The following is a 19,982-nucleotide window of genomic DNA, read 5'->3' on the forward strand; positions in this document are numbered from 1 at the left end:
TGTCACAAAAATATACATGGAAACATTCAAGAAGGAGTTGTTCTGTTTGCATTCTGTGACCTGAACTCTTCATTCCTCTTCAGCCTTCCCATTGCAAATCCCAGAAAAGTGGGTGTGCCTTTCAGTCACTCTTGCCAAACTGTGGAATTCGCTTTCTTAATATCTCTGATCGAGGCCTGATAAAGCTTGTTTGTACAAAGCTTCTAAAACCTAGGCTATTTGGTCAATAAAACCTTAACTTCTGGCTGCAGCTTCCTGTAGTTTAGCACCAGAAAACAGCAATTGGTATTGCTCTGCTCCTCAAATAACTGGAATAACTATCTCAGAAGATTTCTTATGTATCTCAATACATACATGGACATCCCCATTTAATGATAGATGTCTTTATGTCAGTGTCATTCATGCTGTAATTATTGGATTACACATCCAGGGTTTTGTTTTGATCCATGTTGTCAGCAGAGTCATGTTCACCAATTTTTCCTATACTTCCTGCTGTGTGTTTGGTAATTGGTTTACAGATATCTCACTGTCCATTATAATTATTGTTATGAACATTGTTAGTGGGTGACTAACAATGTGCTCTGGATCGTGTTACAAGGATGAAAATGTATTGGTCCATAAATGAATAAAATACTGTGGTCACTAGATTATGTTTATAGTATTTCTATGCTAATGCGCTGTGAATATCACCTACAATTGTGTTCCTGGCTTTTTTTACTTCCTTTTCATATAAGAAAACAAACTTATTCTTTTTAATGCTGATATTTGTATTTTGTGGCTCATACAATGCTAATGCTTATATGTTTGTTTGTCCCCTAAGTGAAAGAAACACAGAATAAAAGCAATGGTCAGAGGAATATTATGGACAACAGGAATTGCAATTCAACTTTTGAGACACTTACCCCCTGAAAAGTACAAAACTGTTTTTGGAAACTTTATTCTACTAAAGAAGCTGTACAATTGTTACTGATGTGCGTTCCTTGTGCAAGCAGCCTTTTTTGTGCAGATCTGGTAGCAGACACCAATGGAATGATGTGTGTCTGAATGTGACATAGCACCTCACACCAAAGGATTGAGGAGTATCTCATGAGTATTACTGCAAGTTAGCATTCCAAGGATCCCTAATCAATCAATTGACCAACAAAGGTAAAAGCCACATAAATGTATACAATGTAATAAATCTTTCCAGGCTAAAGATAGGACAACAACAGAAAATGTGTACACTATACACTAGCAATGGACAAAACTACTTATTGATGTCTTCTGCGAAAAAGGCAACTCTTAACAACACATCAAAATATCCCCTCATGAGAGTTTAGCACATTACTTTGCCATCTAAATAATCGGTGAATATGAGAAATGACTATCTTATAGCAAATTGCATATGCAATACAGACAAAATATTGTTTCTATGCACTAAATGTGCTTTACAAATGACAGCTAATACTGTACAATTGACTTTATACCGGCGAGAAAAGAAATAAGAGAGTTAGACTGGAGGAATGATGCTTCCATGCTGTTAACTTACCTGAACACCTATACATAGAGGGACTATCAGTAGAAAGGATTTACTTAATTTGTCACATCAAAGATACTGGTGCACTTCATTTAAGTGCACAACTTTGCAGTTCTAATACCTGCCCTAAAAATGTAAAATGTAGAGAGGTTAATTTTCATCTATATGTGTAAGTAAAATGTACCTAATTCGAAAGTATTAACTTGGACAGACACAGGAGAAGTTACATGCATTTACCCAGTGTCTCTAGGATGTTATTACAAGGATGTAATTACTTAAACTTAATGTGTGCATAATGGAGGAGGCCACAAATCCTCTAAATGCGACAGAGATTTCTATATACAATATCCATGTGGAAAAACATTAAAGAGATCTGTGCAAATTAAGACAACATAAATCTACAGTGTTTACCAAGACTTTTATTAGAAAAAGCTATTTGATGGCAGGAGTCCAAAACCATACTGGAAAAACCCCATTTCAATGTCTCGAATGTAAAAGTTTTATCACAAGTGACAATCTCCTTGGACAAAAGTCATTCTATTCTGAACTAAGACCATATAAATGCACTGAGTGTGACCAGATGTTCATCACAAATTCACAGCTGATGATAGATTCACAAACCCATTCAGGTGAGAAACCATTTGAATGTGCTGAACACGACAAAACTTTCAGGCAAAAGAGTGATTTATCATCCCTGGAGAAAAATCTAATTCAGGAAAAAACATATAGATGTTCAGAATGTAATAAGGCTTTCCGTCTTAAAAAATATCTGATAAAACATCAGAGAACACACACTGGCGAGAAACCAAATGAATGTTCTGAGTGTGACAGGTGTTTCATCACAAAGGACAACCTAATAATACATCAAAGAAATCACACCGGCGAGAAACCATATGAATGTTCTGAATGTCAAAAATGTTTTAAGGCAATAGGTAGCCTATCCATGCATAAGAGAAGTCACACTGGTGAAAAACCATATAAATGTTCTGAATGTGAGAAGGCTTTCATTACAAAAGGAAGTTTAAGGCAACATCACATGTCTCACAGTGGTGCCACTCCATACAAATGTTCTGAGTGTGACAAGGGATTCAAATTCAAACTTCACCTCATGAGACATCAAAAGGCTCACACTGGAGAAAAACCATATAAATGTTCTGAATGTGACAAGACTTTTCATGAAAAGAGAGAATTATCAACACATGAGAGAATTCACACTGGGGAAAAACCATATATATGTTCTGAATGTAATAAGGCGTTCCGTCATAAGTCAACTATGATAAGACATCAGAGAATACACACTGGTGAGAAACCATATAAATGTTCTGAGTGCAACAAGTGTTTCATCACAAAGGACAACCTAGTGATACATCAAAGAAATCACACCGGCGAGAAACCATATAAATGTTCTGAATGTCAAAAAGCTTTTAAGGGACAAAGTGGACTATCGCTACACCAAAAAACTCACACCGGTGAGAAATCATATAAATGTTCTGAATGTGGGAAGGCTTTCATGACAAAAGGACAGCTGAAAATACATCAAAGTATTCACACTGGAGAAAAACCTTATGGATGTTCTGAATGTAAGAAGGCTTTCATTACAAAAGGAGAGTTAAGAAAACATTACATGTGTCACAGTGGTGAGACTCCATATAAATGTTCTGAGTGTGACAAGGGTTTCAAAACCAAAATTTATCTAATGCGACATCAGAATGATCACACTGGAGAGAAACCGTATAAGTGTACTGATTGTGACAAAGCTTTCACGTACAAATATGGGCTGTCATTACACCAGAGAAAACACAAGGGAGAGAAACCACATAAATGCACTGAATGTGATAAGGCTTTCATTCTGAAGGCGGAACTGTTAGTACATCAGAGATATCATACTGGAGAGAAGCCCTACCAATGTTCTGAATGTGACAAGTCATACGTTCTAAAGAAAAGGCTGACAGTACATCAGAGAACTCACACTGGAGAGAAACCCTATAAATGTTCCGAATGTGATAAGGCTTTCAGGCGTAATGATAATCTGTACGCTCATCGGAGAATCCACACTGGGGAGACACCATATAAATGTACTGAATGTGACCAGGCTTTCAAGCGAAAGAGTCATCTTTCAATTCATCAGAAAATCCACACAGGGGAGAAACCATTTAAGTGTTCTGAATGTGATATGGCATTCAGGCGAAATGATAGTTTTTACATACATCAGAGAATTCACACTGGGGAGACACCATATAAATGTACTGAATGTGACCAGGCTTTCAAGCTAAAGAGTGGTCTTTCAGTTCATCATAAAATCCACACAGGGGAGAAACCATATAAATGTTCTGAATGTGACAAGGCTTTCATTACAAAGAGAAACCTGATGATACATCAGAGGATTCACAGTGGTCAGACTTCATATTAATGTTCTGAATCTTCTGAAGCTTTCAGACATAAAGGTACTCTGTTGTATCATCTGAGAACCACACACCTTTACTACATGTGTAGATCCAGTGACAAATAAGATGATCTACAACAAAGAAACCATGTACATTTATTTAATGTGGCAATGCTTTCTGGGAAAAAATCAATCAATTTGAGAAGAGATAAAGGAAAGAAATCATATTAATGGTGTATGGGCCTGGTTACCACTTGAGGCACTATTAATCGCCCCCTGATAAATAATGAAACCACAGGGTCTTTTATTTATCATTTGTGATAAATACCACTGATTATGGGTTTATGGGGAATAGCTTGTGGATTGTGGTGTTTAATGCACCTAAAGCTGCATGATACGGTAAATACTGCATGTTTTCCCCTGTTATACTTTGTCAGGTCTGACCTGATTAAATGTAACAAAAGGTGAGTTATTTAACGTATCTGATAAATATCGGATGTGTTAAACACCTTCAAACTCATAATTCCAACCCATGATTGAGGCCAGGAAGACGCTAGTGCATGCACTTGTTACGTCACGCCTGGATTATGGCAACATTTTATATCTGGGTGCCATGGCTAAAAGTCTGAATCGGCTTCAGGTGATGCAAAACGCTGCTGCACGGTTTGTGCTAAGACGGCCGAGTTGGACTGATTCTAAAAAAGCATTGGACACTCTACACTGGCTTCCTGTCAGGAAGAGAATTATGTTTAAAGCGCTCTGTATGTGCCACTGCATTGTCCAAGGCAGGGGCCCCAGAGATCTCCTAAGCCTCATTACCCTATATAAGCCCGCACGGTCCTTTAGATCTAGTGGAGCGGGTCTGGTACTCGTCCCAAGAGTGAAGAGTGATCGGATGGGTGGAAGGTCTTTTAGGCTTTTGGCGGCCAGAAAGTGGAATGAACTTCCCGTTGAGCTCCGGCAGGAGCCATCGGAGAGCAGTTATAGATCAGAGCTTAAAACGTATCTGTTCCGAAAATAGGGGCGCACGCTGCTATCTGTAGGGGGTCTCACTTGGCTACTCACTTAGCGTGGGGACACGCCATCTGGTGTAACCAGGCGCTTTACAAGCTCCCTTATTATTATTATTTTTATTATTATTATGAGTATACAGGGTTAATAGAAGTAGTACGAGAGTCACTAGATTAAAATCATGTAAATATTCTGAATGGGGTATCATATTCATTACAGAGATATCACTAACAATACTCAAAAGGACTCGCACTAGTGTGATACTGTACGGATATTCTGCATTTTAACAAGAGTTCAATTGAGAAATGATACCTCATACAGACCAGATGGAGGCTGGGGCATTAAGGAACCTTGCATGGTGACAAGAAACCATCCTTTATCTACAGATGAACTGGCAATAGGAGTGGCCCTAATGTTCAGAATACTGTACAGCGTGGGAACTTGAGAGTAAGTCTGCTTTCATCATTACCTGGGGCCATCCAATGTATATTTCAAAATGATTGTAGTAAACACCCAATACAATCAGATAAATAAGGAGTACACACAGAATAACTAATAACCATTTAAGGAATAGTGCAACCAGAAGGAAACTAGATAGTTGGGCAGAGCTTGACATACAGTGAAAAGTGCAGAACTTGACATACAGTGAAAAGTGCAAGGTACTACTGAAACCTCATACTGATTAAAGTAGAGGCATAAATAGTTATATGTGGGTATGAAAACACAAAATAAAACCCAGAAACAATTGATTACTCGTAACATACCAGGCTAGTAGACATTCTACTACATGATTTACCAAATGTGTGGAGAAAAACTGAACAATCAGAAAGATGCAGAATCTACAATACAGGGGCAATACCGCAGACGTTAGCCACAAAACCACATTCAAGTATCGTCCCATATTCTAGATTATAGTATGGCAGAAATACTGGGACAAGGAGCTAGAGAAAATTATGAAATTGCAATTATTTCTAAACTGCTGTTTCTTAACCACATTCTGCTGTTGAACGAATTCAAATATATAACAATATGCATCTCTGTACATTAAGAATGCTTGAAGCTTTTCACTTCAAGGTTCTACCTATATATTTTTTAACATGAATCCATTTTGTAGATATAATTGTATTAACAGAAGCATTTAATTGGATCTGAAAACCAGTCAATGCACTTGCACTGATGTAGTAACTTCCTTCTTAACAGTCCCTCGTTTGCATTGCCACTTGTGGGTCTTGGACTTTGCAGTAAGTAGAGATATCTGGGACAAAGAAATCTGAGGGACAGATCTGTTCCTGGAAAATGTTTTTATGAATAGTTCCCTCCATTCACACTTCCTGAGTTTGCTTGTTGTTATTTATTGCATTCTGTATTTTGACAATTGTTTCTTTCAAGATCTGCCATTTACACAATTGCAAAAAGACCAATTCTCCCTGGAATATATATGAGTTTTGCCTTTTAGATGTAGCTGGTGTAATGAATTCAAACAGCCCATCTCAAGGAGCTTTGCGAGGTGGCAGTAATACGTAAGCAGCCTCAGATGCATAACAAGATCCTTGTGCCGATACATTTTGTACTTTGTTCATGCCTCCACTAGGTCCTAGTTTAGAGAAAAGGGGCTAAAGAGATGCTGAAAACTACAAAACTGTTGCTGGTTATTTACTGGGTAGGAGGATGTTGGTAATGATATCATGATCATATGTAACTGAGGAATGTGAAGGAACATTGTGGTCTGCTGCTGTATAAACATATGCATTGCAGTTGCCCCTGACGCCAAATGATTTGCAAAAGAATAAAATGTTATTATGCAAAAGTTGCTGACATTTGTATTGAAAACACATTGAGACACTTCAAAGAATAAACATTCAAAGAAGATTAAAGTATGATTACATTTGAGTACTCCTGCTTTCTGACATACCTCTGGCACATTTTCTACAGATGTTATAACAAGAATTAATCTTTACTTAAAATTTGGCTAATCTGGGCTTACCTATAGTGTACAGAACTAAGGACCATTTCTTTTTAAATCATTTTAGATTTAATTATACTTGAATTTCCTCTAATTTGCCTAGGAAAACCTAGACCTTATAGTGTGGGAAATTATTCGATCCAGCAGACTTTCGGGACTCCTCATCAACTGGGCTAAATCCGAACTGTTCCTACTGACTGAGGCCATGACTTTCATCCACCATGCGGACATCCTTTCCGGTTGTCTGCTGAGTCCACCAAATACTTGGGGATTGTACTACACAAGAACAGGGAACAGATCATCCACTCAAACTACGGCCTGCTATGGACAAGCTTCCACACAAATACACCACTGGATTCACCTCCCTCTTTCATTGGCGTGCCAAATTGCTATCATTAAGAATAACGTACTCCCTCGCTTCTTGTACCTAATTGTCAATATTTCCATTCCTCTGACAAATTCTTTCTTCGCTCAACTTCAAAGTCTCTTGCCAAGGTTGATGTGGGCGGATCGCAGGCCATGTATTGCATGGGTAATGCTTGCACTCCCTTACGACAGGTGAGTTCCCTTTCCCCGATCTCCGTCTATGCTATCTGGTCGTGCAGGCACATTTTGCTTACTATTGTTTTCACTCAGATGCCCATTTACCCTATATTAGACTGGAACAGGACCTAGAGGGCTCTTCACACTTAACACGCTGTTGCTGTGGGGCGTCAAGTTGGACCCAATGGATGTTCAGACCCTATTCATAATATGCTGAGCATGGGAAAAGCTCTGAGGAACGTCGGGCTTCGACCTCTTATACTCCCTCGGGCTCCCCTGGTCCCTGAACCCCTGGCTGCTACTCTCAATGGAAAGGATGGTACATTGACTTAGGGGAGAGGTTGTTGCTTTACGGCAAGAGCGGTCAACCTCAAAGCGGAGGAACCGGGTTCGAGTCTCGGCAACGACGCTCAGCATCCTCTGATTCTGGTCAAATCACCCAATCTCCGCGTGCCTAACAAAAATAAATGTGTCCATCTGTAACAAAACTGGTGCACATATAAAGCGCTCTGATACCCGAGGTCTCTGGTCTAGTTTGCGCTATATAATACTCAAAAGATTTTTTTTAAACGCTCCTTGTTGAGGTTACACTAACACACCTTTGGGGATCTCTTCCTAGATGGACATGTTGGAGCGCACCCCATTGACGCACAGGATGGAGTATTAACATGCATGGACAGATTCATACTTAATAGGCTTCACAGTACGCTATGGTCCTGAATGCCTACCTATCACCTAACCCCTGAGGAATTTCCTCCACTTACACTTCTAATACCAGACCCAGAGGGCTCCCACCTGATCGCTAAACTCTACAGCTCAAGCATGGCACGAAAACACACACACGACAGCGGTGTCCGATTCCCGCAGGGAAGAAGATTTAGGTAATCCCATCTCCGACAAGGACTGGGCATTTAGCTGTGCGCAAACTAATCTTGTATCCCCCAACCACTGCCATAAGCTTCTCCATTCCTGCTTTTTGAACAGGTCTTACATAACATCCCTTGAGTTTGCCAAGTTTGACTCCACCAGATCCTCGCACTACCCCAAGTGCCTCTCTCCGGAGGCTGACTTCGCACACATGACCTGGTCCTGTCCAGTCATGGCCACATATTGGACGGCAGTGTTTAGCACTATGTCACAAATGATACTGGTTACCTCATAGCCATCCCCAGTGCTCGCTTTGCTGGGTAACGTGTCCCCCGTCCCAGCGTGCCACCGCAGATACACAGCCATTGCCCTACTGTTAGTGAAGAGAGAAATTACATTACACTGGTGTAATAGAACTCATTCTGTTGTTTTTTAGACTCTGTATTCTGGTACCCTGCTACCCAGTACATGTGCTCTGACCTCTAAAATGTTGTCCTGTTGGTTAAAATTCATATTTGGCACATATATTTGACCTATAAGTCCCTAGTGTATGGTACCCAGTGTAATAAGGGCATGTTAGTTAAATGTCATGTGTACTGCAGCACCAATTTTAATTCATCCTCTTCATTTATTTCATATACCTTTATTTGTGGATTGCCCCTTGATGCCCTTTGGGTTAAGTTTGCGCAATATAAATAAACTTTCATTCATTCATTCAATTGTGCTGCCACTAAATTGACAAGGCGAATACTGTCTTCAGGCCTGCCTGTGCAGATTTGGAGCTGCAAATTTGACCTGTCCATTTAAACATTTTGTCAAACCTAAACCTTGTTTAATACTTATAAGTCATCCCTAAAGTATGTGATAAATACGCCATATAGCAAGGTACATGGTAATGTAAAAGTAGGACATGTGTACTTTTGTTTTACATGTCCTTGCAGTGAAAAATCTCCAAAGTAGTTTTTTCACTGTGGCAATAGAAAGCAATAGATTACATTATAATACCTTATAAGGCATAACCTCAGTTTGGGAATTGCTAGAATCATGATTCAAGGACTCAAATTAATAGCAATTTAAATCCAATCTAATGGTTTTCGGATTTTAAATTTCTATTTTGAAAATGGCACTTTTATAAAGTTGGCATGTTTCTGCCTAAGTCAAAATGTGCCTTTCAGACAGCATTTAGTATTATCTGACTATTAATTCCTCTGCTGTGATGAGATGTATATTGCTCTCATATAGTGGACAAAAGGTTTGGGGGTGGGGGAGAAGTCCCCCGCTCTCCCTGCTAGCTCCCCACCTCCTGCAGGATCCAGCATTGCTTTCCAGACATGGGGATCTGCTGGAAATGCAGCTCCCTGTCCAGGGCCGGACTGGTAAGTCCGGGCACCGGGCAATCCCCCGGTAGGCTGGAGGGGGGTGGGGGCCGGTTTTGTGACAGGGGGCCGGTTCTATTGCTGGGGCCGATTTGGCCGTTTGGAACCGACCCCTGCGTGAGTCAGAGAGAGAGCGAGTTATTACAAACAGTCAGGCATTACCTTCTCTTTCCTCCTTTCGTAGTTTTTGCTTCTCTGTGAAATGGATCCAAAAACGAAAAACACAGTCTTGCCAAGTGTCACTCATCAGGCGTATGCGTATTGCACCACGCATGCTCACTTGCAAGTTGCAACAATTAAACCATTCGTGCATGTCTTTCTGAGCTCCCCAACACAGCCAAGGTGCTGTAACAGATTTACCCGACGTGCACACCAGCATGATTAATCATGGGGCCGGCGCCGTGACAGTGAGTTCTGTGCCGTGGGTATTTTATTATCTCCGTCAAACACTTGAGGGTCCTGACCGGTGGCGGCCCCTGGAGTTGCAGCAGCCTTAGAAGCACACCAGCCCCTCCTGTGCAGCTGCTTCGAGCCACATAATTTGTGAGTCGACTCAAAAGTAAGTTGCGCCTCATTGAGGTATCAGTTGTCTTCAAAGTTTAAATTTTATTAATAGCGCTTACAGTGGAGGCCCTGCTTCCTTAGCCACTTGTGTGACACCCACGTCCCCCTCCATCCTTCTACCCGCAGGAGCCCCTGGCCCTCATCTAACCACACTTCCGCTACTGGTCGTCTTAGGATACGCATGCTCTATGGCCTGAGAAAGGTTGACGATCACATAAGGCACCCAGGAACAGGAGAACACAACTACAATAAGCAGAAGAAACATCCGTCCACCGAAAGGTCTTGGCTTGGGTTTGCATACCCCCAGAGTAACTAGAGATACTGTGTGTGTCGTAATAGTTTGCTTCTGCTAGAAGTTTGCAATTTATGAAATAAATTAGTTTTGTACATGTTGGTTTCGCCATCTCAGCATTATTTGGTGTAAGAGAATTTCTACGTAACTGATTCTCCAACTCATGAATCTTTTTAACATGCTCAGTGGCAATACTGACGACTTTTATAATTACGAAAAATCATTATACACATTGGCAGTAAAACCGAGAAGCCAGCTAAGAGCACTGCATAGCTAGTGCTGCGGCTCCAGTCTGTTACATGCCCCCATCCTAAGCAGTGATTGAAGCCAGATCCAGATGATAACAGCCAACGTCCTGGTTTGAGGAGTCCCATATCGAAAGCACTCCACTATAGTCCAGTAGCTATCTAGTGCAATGGCTGACACACTTAGTACTGATGCTGAGCTATATACGGAGGAAGTGTAGCCCACGAATAAGCAAAGTTCCTGCACAATTAAAATGAAGAAAGATGTCAATTTAAAATCAGGAAATATGGCAGCCTGATGATTTAGATTCATTATTTGTGATCTCAAAGTTGCGTTTAACCAGCATCCGTTATTCAAATCGAACACAATTCATTTTTATTAAATTGCACTTTTAGGCCTGATCAGTAAAACGTTTCCTATGGCTTTTGAAAGAGGCAACCGTTATGGGCTTATCTTTAAACATGTTACTAGTTAATTGTAAATTTCAACAACCAGGCTTGGACTGGGATAAAAACAGATGACAGTGCTGCACATTCGTGCATCGAAATTCACAACTATTTAAGACACAATGGGGATCACATAACAGGGGTACTTTGAGACAAATGATCCAAATGAAACCACACTGTATGTAACTTTGACCAGAACTGGATAGGATTTCACAACTGGTGGGGAGTGAGGTTGAGGATTAACAGTGATACTTTCCTATGGAATTGTAAGGGCGTTTTAAAGGACACAAAGTGCCGTTGCATTCTATTGTATTGCTGTAATTGTTTCAGCCCAACCCATTGTGGAAAAAATTAGCAAATGTGGCTTTGTGGCCCTTTAAAGCATGTTTTTCCAAAAGCAACAGTAGGTTGAAGCTGAAATACATTTCTAAAGGGGGTTTGATCTTGATAGTCAATGAATACTAGTCATTTGCACAGATAAGAACGTACAAAACAACAGGGCTTATGCACGCTGTGTTTCATCACCAACCTTTGTTCCAGAATCTCAACCAGACGATTCAGTGCATGTGTTCCAGCGTGCCCTAAAAACCTTGCAAATAGTAGTGTGGGGAATAGAGCGAAGAGAAAGCAAAGCGCCTAGAGGAGGTTGGCTGGAGTTAGAACAGCCGGTGGGACTTCAAACCCCTGCAGGATTGCATAAGTGCCGATGTCATTGGCGCCAAGCCGCCCAGTAGCAGTGCACTGTGCCACGCGGGCCGCTATCTTGTACAAATGTCATGTTGTGAAAGTGGTATATGTATAGGGCACATTCTAGCATGGTTGTGCCTCTTAGAGCTTTTGGCAGCCGGACGCCTTCCCACAGGGTTCATCCTAGGCCATGGGCTGGACCGGGGTGTGATTGTGTGTTAGGGTACCGTGTCCAGGCCCTCCTGTTGGTTAGGTGGGTATGTAATACGCTGTTGGTGTATGTTTAAGGCTGAAGTGCTTCTCCAATTGCATATGCATCTTCTGCGTTGACAGATCTGTGCATTCTTGCTTTCTGTGTGGCATTCATTAGTGACGTGTACAGAGGGTCTCATTGCTTATACGGGCCTTTACAAGCGTGACTGCTGTGCATTTGCATAAGTTATCTCATGGTGGGAAGTGTTGTTACGAGCACAGTGGTAGCCTACTACTTGGCATATTTTTGCTATGTGGATTTTATGCACGGTGTTTTGTTTAATGTCTTTTGCTGGACATTTGTGCTTGTTGTTGCACAGTGGTAAGGGCTATTGTTAAGCACGTGTTCTGTTGAATGTATTCAGGTGGACTGCAGCGGGTGGCATATGTTTGTCAGTAGTGCAGTTATGAGCAATGACAGCCAGCTAAGCAGCACAACTGGACTCCGAAGGGTGTATGAACGCTGTTCTGTCTTATGGGATCTTTTAGTAGTGAATGTTTGTTAGCATCAGTGCAGTGAGCTTTATTTTTTATGACCTCAGTTTGCATTTCTTGCACGTTCAAAGGCATCTACACACGACAAACATAGCCAGACGGGCAACAGGGCACAAACATAACTTTAGGGCCAGTAATGCAGATGGTAAAATTAGCAGAATCCTGGCAACATTTTATAGACAGGCACACTGCCTACTGCTTTGCATTATACAAAATAAACAGGTTAATAATAGTAACAGCAATCAATTTCGTTGAGCTTAGCAGAAAGCATACCACTCTTCAAAGCCCCAGATTTCTGCTACTGCTCCTAGGCTGGAAGAGGCCATTTTGAGGAGGGTTCGCATCTTAAACTTGCTGATGCTCCTGAAGACTTCTGGAGGTGGTCTATCTCCAGAGAGGTGAGTCTGGATCATCTGTATCCCATCGTCTCGTTAAATGTCTTTACAGTTTCACTGCTATTGCTGCATACAAGGCCAACTCATTTATTAGCAGGATGTGATTTCAGGGACACTGCAACACTCAGGCTACTTTTGTTGTCTCATCTCTCGCCATTGCTTACCCTGGGTGGGAAAGTGCACTATTTCTGGAGGTACTAAAATACCTGCTTGATGGGTGAATTGGAAAACAAAATATGTACAGCGGCTTTGTGTTCACAAACGTGGTCTTTTTAAACCATGCGGCTTATGTTTTGTAGGATATAAGCAATGGGCATTGAAATGGGTCCCTTCTATGCCCTGTAGTCAGGGCCTTAACTTTTCAGGCAAAAGCACTCACTAATTTCTGAATAATTATTGTAAAAAGAAAAAGGTAACCATGTGGTTTCCTGCTTACATTTCACATGCTTTACTTAATCTTGTATTCCCTATGAGTGTTTGCTTTTTCTAGAATGTTGTGAATTTTTTTTTTAGGCAGCATATTGCTCTTGTCTAGTGCGTGACTTGAATTGAGTCACATCCAGGCGTCTATAGCGGGTCAGTGCAGTGCAAGTTTCTCTCAGTGGGGCAGTATGGTATTCAGTGGGGGAGAGGAGGGGGCACTACGGTCAGAGCTGCTGAATTTGGAACTGGAGTACCAGGTTCAGCCTTCATGGCCAGTACACCAGACCACTCTCCTGAGAGAGCACATTCCCATGCTAGACCTTAGAAGGCCCCACAAGACCTTAGAAGCCCTGGTGTTTTAGCACCAGCAGGTGGACCCTAGCAGTGGCAAGTGTGGGTTAACCTTGAAGGCCTGTCCGCCACACTTCATTCTGAAGTTCACCTTCAGTCTTTCAGGCAGGCCTATGAAGCAGCACACCATAGAGTGAAAGTGACTCTGTCACTGAAGTCACAGGACCCTTGAGCAGGGTGGCTGTAGGGCAGTGCGACCGCACCAGGCGCTGCCCAGCCGCGGTCAGTGCAGGTAACAGCAGTGGGGCAGAGGGGCCAAGTAAGGGGGGATTTCGAGGGATGATGCAGAGGGTAAATAAACTAAATAATTAATTTTCCCTCTGCATTGTCCCTCAAAATCCCTCTTTACCCGGCCCCACCACCCACCGCTCTTACCTGCACGGACCGCGGCTGGCGCTGACTTCAGGTGGGGCGTTGTGTTTGCAAGCATAATATGGTTTTAAAAGCACTTGCTGCCTCCAACAATTTTCGGCAACGATAAAAATGTCATGATAACTCCAGTGATTCATGTTCTTAGTAGAGACAGAAGGTGTTTAGTCTAGTGGATGTTTTGACTCATGGAAAGAGGGTTAATGTGCCTGCTGCTAAGAACATGTACCATACAGATCACAAAGTGCACATAATGTAAATAGTGTAACTGCAACAAATGAAACTGGTCCTAGGATGCTTGTTTCCAGTTCAGAGAGGACCTGGCCTGGCAGTTCGGGCTGGGCACAGGGCACAGGGTCAAGACTGATTTGCATATGGTTGGGTTCAAACTGGAATGGCATTGTGAGCAAAAAAAATGAATTTAGGCCCAGATCTCTGTACAGGGGTGAATGCATGACATTGTTCTGCATTCTGTTCATCAATTGTTGTTTTTGCATAATGTAAATGGGTCAGTGGGTTCCAGCTTTTGCCAGAGAGGCCCTATTGTTACTTGCAGTTAATAAGTTAAAATCCTAACATAGAACAGAGAGCTATTAACTGTTATGTAAGAGCTGCATGCAAACTGCAAGCTATAAATTAGATTGTTATGTTGTTTTCCCCAGTCTTTGATTATACTAATGTTACAAAAAAGGGTTCATTTGGGTAGAAATCAATTCTGATTATTGAAGAGAACCTCCAACCATGGTATTACGTTTTAAATTCTGAGTTTGTGTTTATCCAGACCAATCATTATCAAGCTATGCTGTTTACCAGTATGGTTGTCATGTGACTCCTACACCTTGTAGTCCTTTTTCTTATGTAACATTTCCTATACAGTGATTTACGCACGTATGATTGATTGTCTCTGTGTAATATGTGTGATGTAAAGCGCTCTGACACCCTACATGGGTATAAGTGGTGCTGTAAATGTTCTGATACTTTATTAGTTTGACATTTTTACACATGCTAACAGCCCTTGCAAAGATTTTTACTTATTAGTACCAATGGAACATACAACTGCAGCAGTGAGAAAGGTGACCAGTCCATCTTTTCATGGGGCCCTCCACTTCACAGCAACACAAGTCACATTTCTTAGTAACTTTTGATACGTTTGAGGTATAAACAATTTATTAGTTAAAATCGTCTGATTATGCAGCAGATGATGTATTATGTGGCAAATATGACAGAGCCATAATTATGTGGAAAATGTCAAGCTTGCACTCTGCAGGATTCTCATGCAGTAACAATGCTCCACCTCCGGACCCTCCGAAAGTTATTCACAGGGTGTTCAGACGATACGGTGAGGGAAAAAACCCCAAAAGGGGAAAAACCCAAAAGAAAAGAAAAAAGAAGGAAGGGGCAGCAAGGGAACAGAAGCTGAAAACAAAAGAGCTAAAGCCTAGAGCCTAAAGAAGCTCTCCCCTGTGATAGCGACTGGGGCTGCGAGCTATTCGCGCTACACCAGTGATATTCCAGCGAAATTGTTTTAATTGTGTTCTACTGTGTCTCTTAGCGTTTTTGTACCAGGTAGCGAGAAAATTGTACTGAGATCGATAATTTCTTTTTGGGGGCTTTTTATAGCGAGAAAGTAATTGGGAATTTTGGCAGGCACTCTGACACCCTTTACACGTATTTCCAACTCTCCCTACCTCTGTCTTTGGCGATTTCTTGACGCGTCAGGCAGCGGTGGGCGCCATCTTGGGATAGCGGGGTCAGCGCTCTAGTCGCGCAGGACTCCCGCCCTCCCAGTAATTTAAAGCCAGCCTTCCGGTGGCCGCGTTGCCTAAAGAAGCTCTCCCCTGTGATAGCGACTGGGGCTGCGAGCTATTCGCGCTACACCAGTGATATTCCAGCGAAATTGTTTTAATTGTGTTCTACTGTGTCTCTTAGCGTTTTTGTACCAGGTAGCGAGAAAATTGTACTGAGATCGATAATTTCTTTTTGGGGGCTTTTTATAGCGAGAAAGTAATTGGGAATTTTGGCAGACACTCTGACACCCTTTACACGTATTTCCAACTCTCCCTACCTCTGTCTTTGGCGATTTCTTGACGCGTCAGGCAGCGGTGGGCGCCATCTTGGGATAGCGGGGTCAGCGCTCTAGTCGCGCAGGACTCCCGCCCTCCCAGTAATTTAAAGCCAGCCTTCCGGTGGCCGCGTTGCCTAAAGAAGCTCTCCCCTGTGATAGCGACTGGGGCTGCGAGCTATTCGCGCTACACCAGTGATATTCCAGCGAAATTGTTTTAATTGTGTTCTACTGTGTCTCTTAGCGTTTTTGTACCAGGTAGCGAGAAAATTGTACTGAGATCGATAATTTCTTTTTGGGGGCTTTTTATAGCGAGAAAGTAATTGGGAATTTTGGCAGGCACTCTGACACCCTTTACACGTATTTCCAACTCTCCCTACCTCTGTCTTTGGCGATTTCTTGACGCGTCAGGCAGCGGTGGGCGCCATCTTGGGATAGCGGGGTCAGCGCTCTAGTCGCGCAGGACTCACGCCCTCCTCAACTAGCTATATAATGTGCATTGTCTCCAGACGGCGCAGCGGGCTGGCGCAGCGGGCGCGCCGGGCGCGCGCCGAAGCCGCGCCTAAGCCAAGCCCGTCTGCGCCCGTCCGAGCCTGGACCGAGCCCAGGGCCACCCCCCTTACATCGTCACCCTCAGCAAGGTTAGTCTACACTGCTACTGAATTACGTCAGTTCAATACCACTTTTCAGACTGTACATGTTCCTCCTACATGCTTACTAGCTGACCCTATTGGAGGTCCTTTCCTATGTACATTGTGCACTAACAAGAGCACGGTTACCCAAACCCACACTTCACCCAACTCCCAGAAACTTATACACGCTGCACTTGTTAACGCCCGCTCGCTCCCTTGTCATAAAATTGACATTCTGGAGTTGCTCAATAATTATGCTATTGATCTCCTATTTCTTACTGAGACTTGGGGAGACAATGCATCTGGGCCTGACTTTAAGGCTGCGATGCCAGAGGACTACTGTGTTCACAGGCAGGATCGCGTTTCTGCCCATAAAGGTGGGGGGATTGCAATAATATACCGTAACTGCCTCCGCGTGAAAACCATCGACCTTAAACATTCAAGTTGCGAGGCATTGGCTTTTACAATTACCCTCACCAACAACCAAACGTTCACAGGTAGCCTTCTTTACCGACCTCCAGGCTCCCGCTCTATCTTTCTCTCTCAACTTAATCAACTGAGCGAGCTATCTGCAGATCACAAACACTTCACTCTCCTGGGAGATTTTAATTTTCATCTTGATTCTCGGTCAGACAAAGATACTGACCAGCTTATTAACGATCTGCTTGCTGTAGGTCTTGAACAAGTGATCACAGAGCCAACCCACGAAGCTGGCCATACACTTGACAGTATATTCACTAATGACCCTCATATTATCAAAAACGCTATATTTCCTTTAACTTGGTCAGACCACTTTGCCATTTTATTTGATATACGAACAAAAATTACAGCTCCTTACACCACGTCTCTAAAATCTGACTTCACCTACAGAGATTGGAAAAACCTTGATTTTAATCAACTTGCTCAGATCCTCACTGACGACTTTGCTAGTATAGACACTATACATGACCCAAATAATGTAGCAGTTACTTACACCTCTATTCTGGAAAAAGCTTTTCTCACCTTGGCTCCCCTCAAAACACGAAAATGTAACAGGAAGACCCCTTCGGCCCCATGGTTTACCGAAAACCTCAGACTCCAACGCCAATACTGTCGTAACAAGGAACGACATTGGCGTAAAAACTACAACTCAGCAGATAAGAGTGCCTATAAAGCTGCACTTCTCAGCTATAAGCAGAATATAATATCTGAGAAAAACATCTATTATACTGCCCAAATAAACCAATCCCAATGCAACACGAAGAAACTGTTTGAAGTTGTCAACCATCTTGCTGAACCTTCTAATCCTCGGACGGAAACGTCCCAAAATCTCTGTAACACACTGGCTGACTTTTTCTCTGAAAAGGTCACATCTATATTTAGGGACTTCAGCCCCAAAGTGTTAACCTCTGATACCTCTGACCCCGAGCTACATGAGACTCTGACAGCTTCCACTGAATTTACTGAATTCACCAGCACGAACCCACATGACATTTACAAATTAACTCAGTCAATCAAATCTGGTTCCCCTTTGGATCCCTGTCACCCATCCATACTCAATAAAATCCCAGACATTATTTCAATGCCATTGGCACGAATCTGTAACAGTATGTTTGCCACTGGTTCTTACCCTACCATTTGGAAAAACACCATTATTAGGCCGCTTCTTAAAAAACCTTCCCTAGATCCTACACTACCCTCCAGTTATCGTCCCATTGCATCTCTGCCGTTTCCTGCCAAGATTTTTGAATCGGTCATGAACAAACAACTTTCTGACTACATTCATACCAACGACTTGCTAGATGAAACCCAGTTTGGTTTCCGGCAAGGTCACGGAACAGAGACTGCCCTGATCAAGGCGGCAGACGAAATCAGGGCCACAATGGATAAGGGTGGACAAGCTGTCCTGATACTGTTGGACCTGTCGGCGGCTTTCGACACGGTCGATCACGTAACTTTGGTCGGCCGTGTCGAGGCCATCGGCATTAAACATAAAGCTAGGGACCTCATTGCATCATTCTTGGCGGATCGTAGCCAAGCGGTCAAGCTGGGCACTTTCACATCACCCACATTCAGCCTTCCCTGTGGAGTCCCTCAGGGTTCCTCGCTAAGTCCGACCCTTTTTAATATCTATGTTTCGGACTTAGCGAGGGTTATAAAGGAGCATAACATCAACTTGACAACTTACGCTGATGATACTCAGCTGGTGCTGTCTATTCACAAAGATGGACCTACGGTCGCAGCAAACTTCAAGAATGGTATGAGGGCCATTAGCAGCTGGATGGCCTCCAACTGCTTAAAACTTAACTCTGCTAAGACAGAAGTTATGCTCTTTGGAAACATTCAACCTGAGTGGTCCCCTTCGTGGTGGCCAGAGGAATTAGGATCCCCACCACAACCTGTCAGTAAAGTTAGAAATCTGGGAGTGATATTCGACAACAAGCTCCTTTTCCATCATCATGCGAATTCGGTAGTGTCATCCTCCTTTAACATCCTAAGGAAGATAAAGAAACTACTACCGTATCTTCCCACAGCTATGGGAAAAACACTCATATCCACACTGGTGTTTTCTCGCATCGATTACTGCAACTCCCTTTTCCTCAATGCTCAAAAAAAGGTTATCTCCAAATTGCAACTAATACAAAACGCCTCTGCTAGAGTCCTACTAGGTATTCCCAAATACAGCTCTGTCTCTAGACATCTTGACCAACTGCACTGGCTTCCAGCCAGAAGTCGCACGAAGTTCAAGACCCTTTGTATTGTCTACAAGGCAATAAATAACATGGGACCTAGATTTCTGAGAAGTTCTTTTAAACCTCTGCCAACCCCTAGAACGTTGCGTTCCAACACGGCTCACATGCTTCAGATTCCCAGAACAAGGAAGGTGACCTGGGGAGACAGACGTTTCACCATAGCAGCGGCGAAACTGTGGAACTCTCTTCCGCTCAATATAAAGACCAGTCCATCTTTGATTGTCTTTAGAAAGCAGCTAAAGACATGGCTGTTTTCTCAATGACACTCTTGTGGATCACTTTAGTCACTGTTTCTCTGTTTACTATCTGGTTAGTGTCTTTTAGCTGTTAGCGCCGAGACACCCACGGGTATTTGCAGCGCTTTAAAAATTGCTAAA

At 42.5% G+C, this 19,982-nt stretch overlaps 1 protein-coding gene across 2 annotated transcripts in view; it reads left to right on the top strand.

Annotated features, from left to right (window-relative positions):
- LOC144772310 (uncharacterized) overlaps nucleotides 1-6,790 on the top strand; it is a 36,788-nt gene extending 29,998 nt beyond the window's left edge. For both annotated transcript variants that reach the window (XM_078656541.1, XM_078656542.1), the window contains exon 2: nucleotides 821-6,790. In XM_078656541.1, the coding sequence (XP_078512667.1) occupies nucleotides 1,956-3,926 (1,971 nt within the window). In that variant the 5' untranslated portion in view covers nucleotides 821-1,955 and the 3' untranslated portion in view covers nucleotides 3,927-6,790. The remainder of the gene's footprint in view (nucleotides 1-820) is intronic.
- The last annotated feature ends 13,192 nt before the right edge of the window (nucleotides 6,791-19,982 follow it).

This window comes from Lissotriton helveticus, chromosome 8 (genome assembly GCF_964261635.1).
Source record: "Lissotriton helveticus chromosome 8, aLisHel1.1, whole genome shotgun sequence".
Lineage (NCBI taxonomy): Eukaryota > Metazoa > Chordata > Amphibia > Caudata > Salamandridae > Lissotriton > Lissotriton helveticus.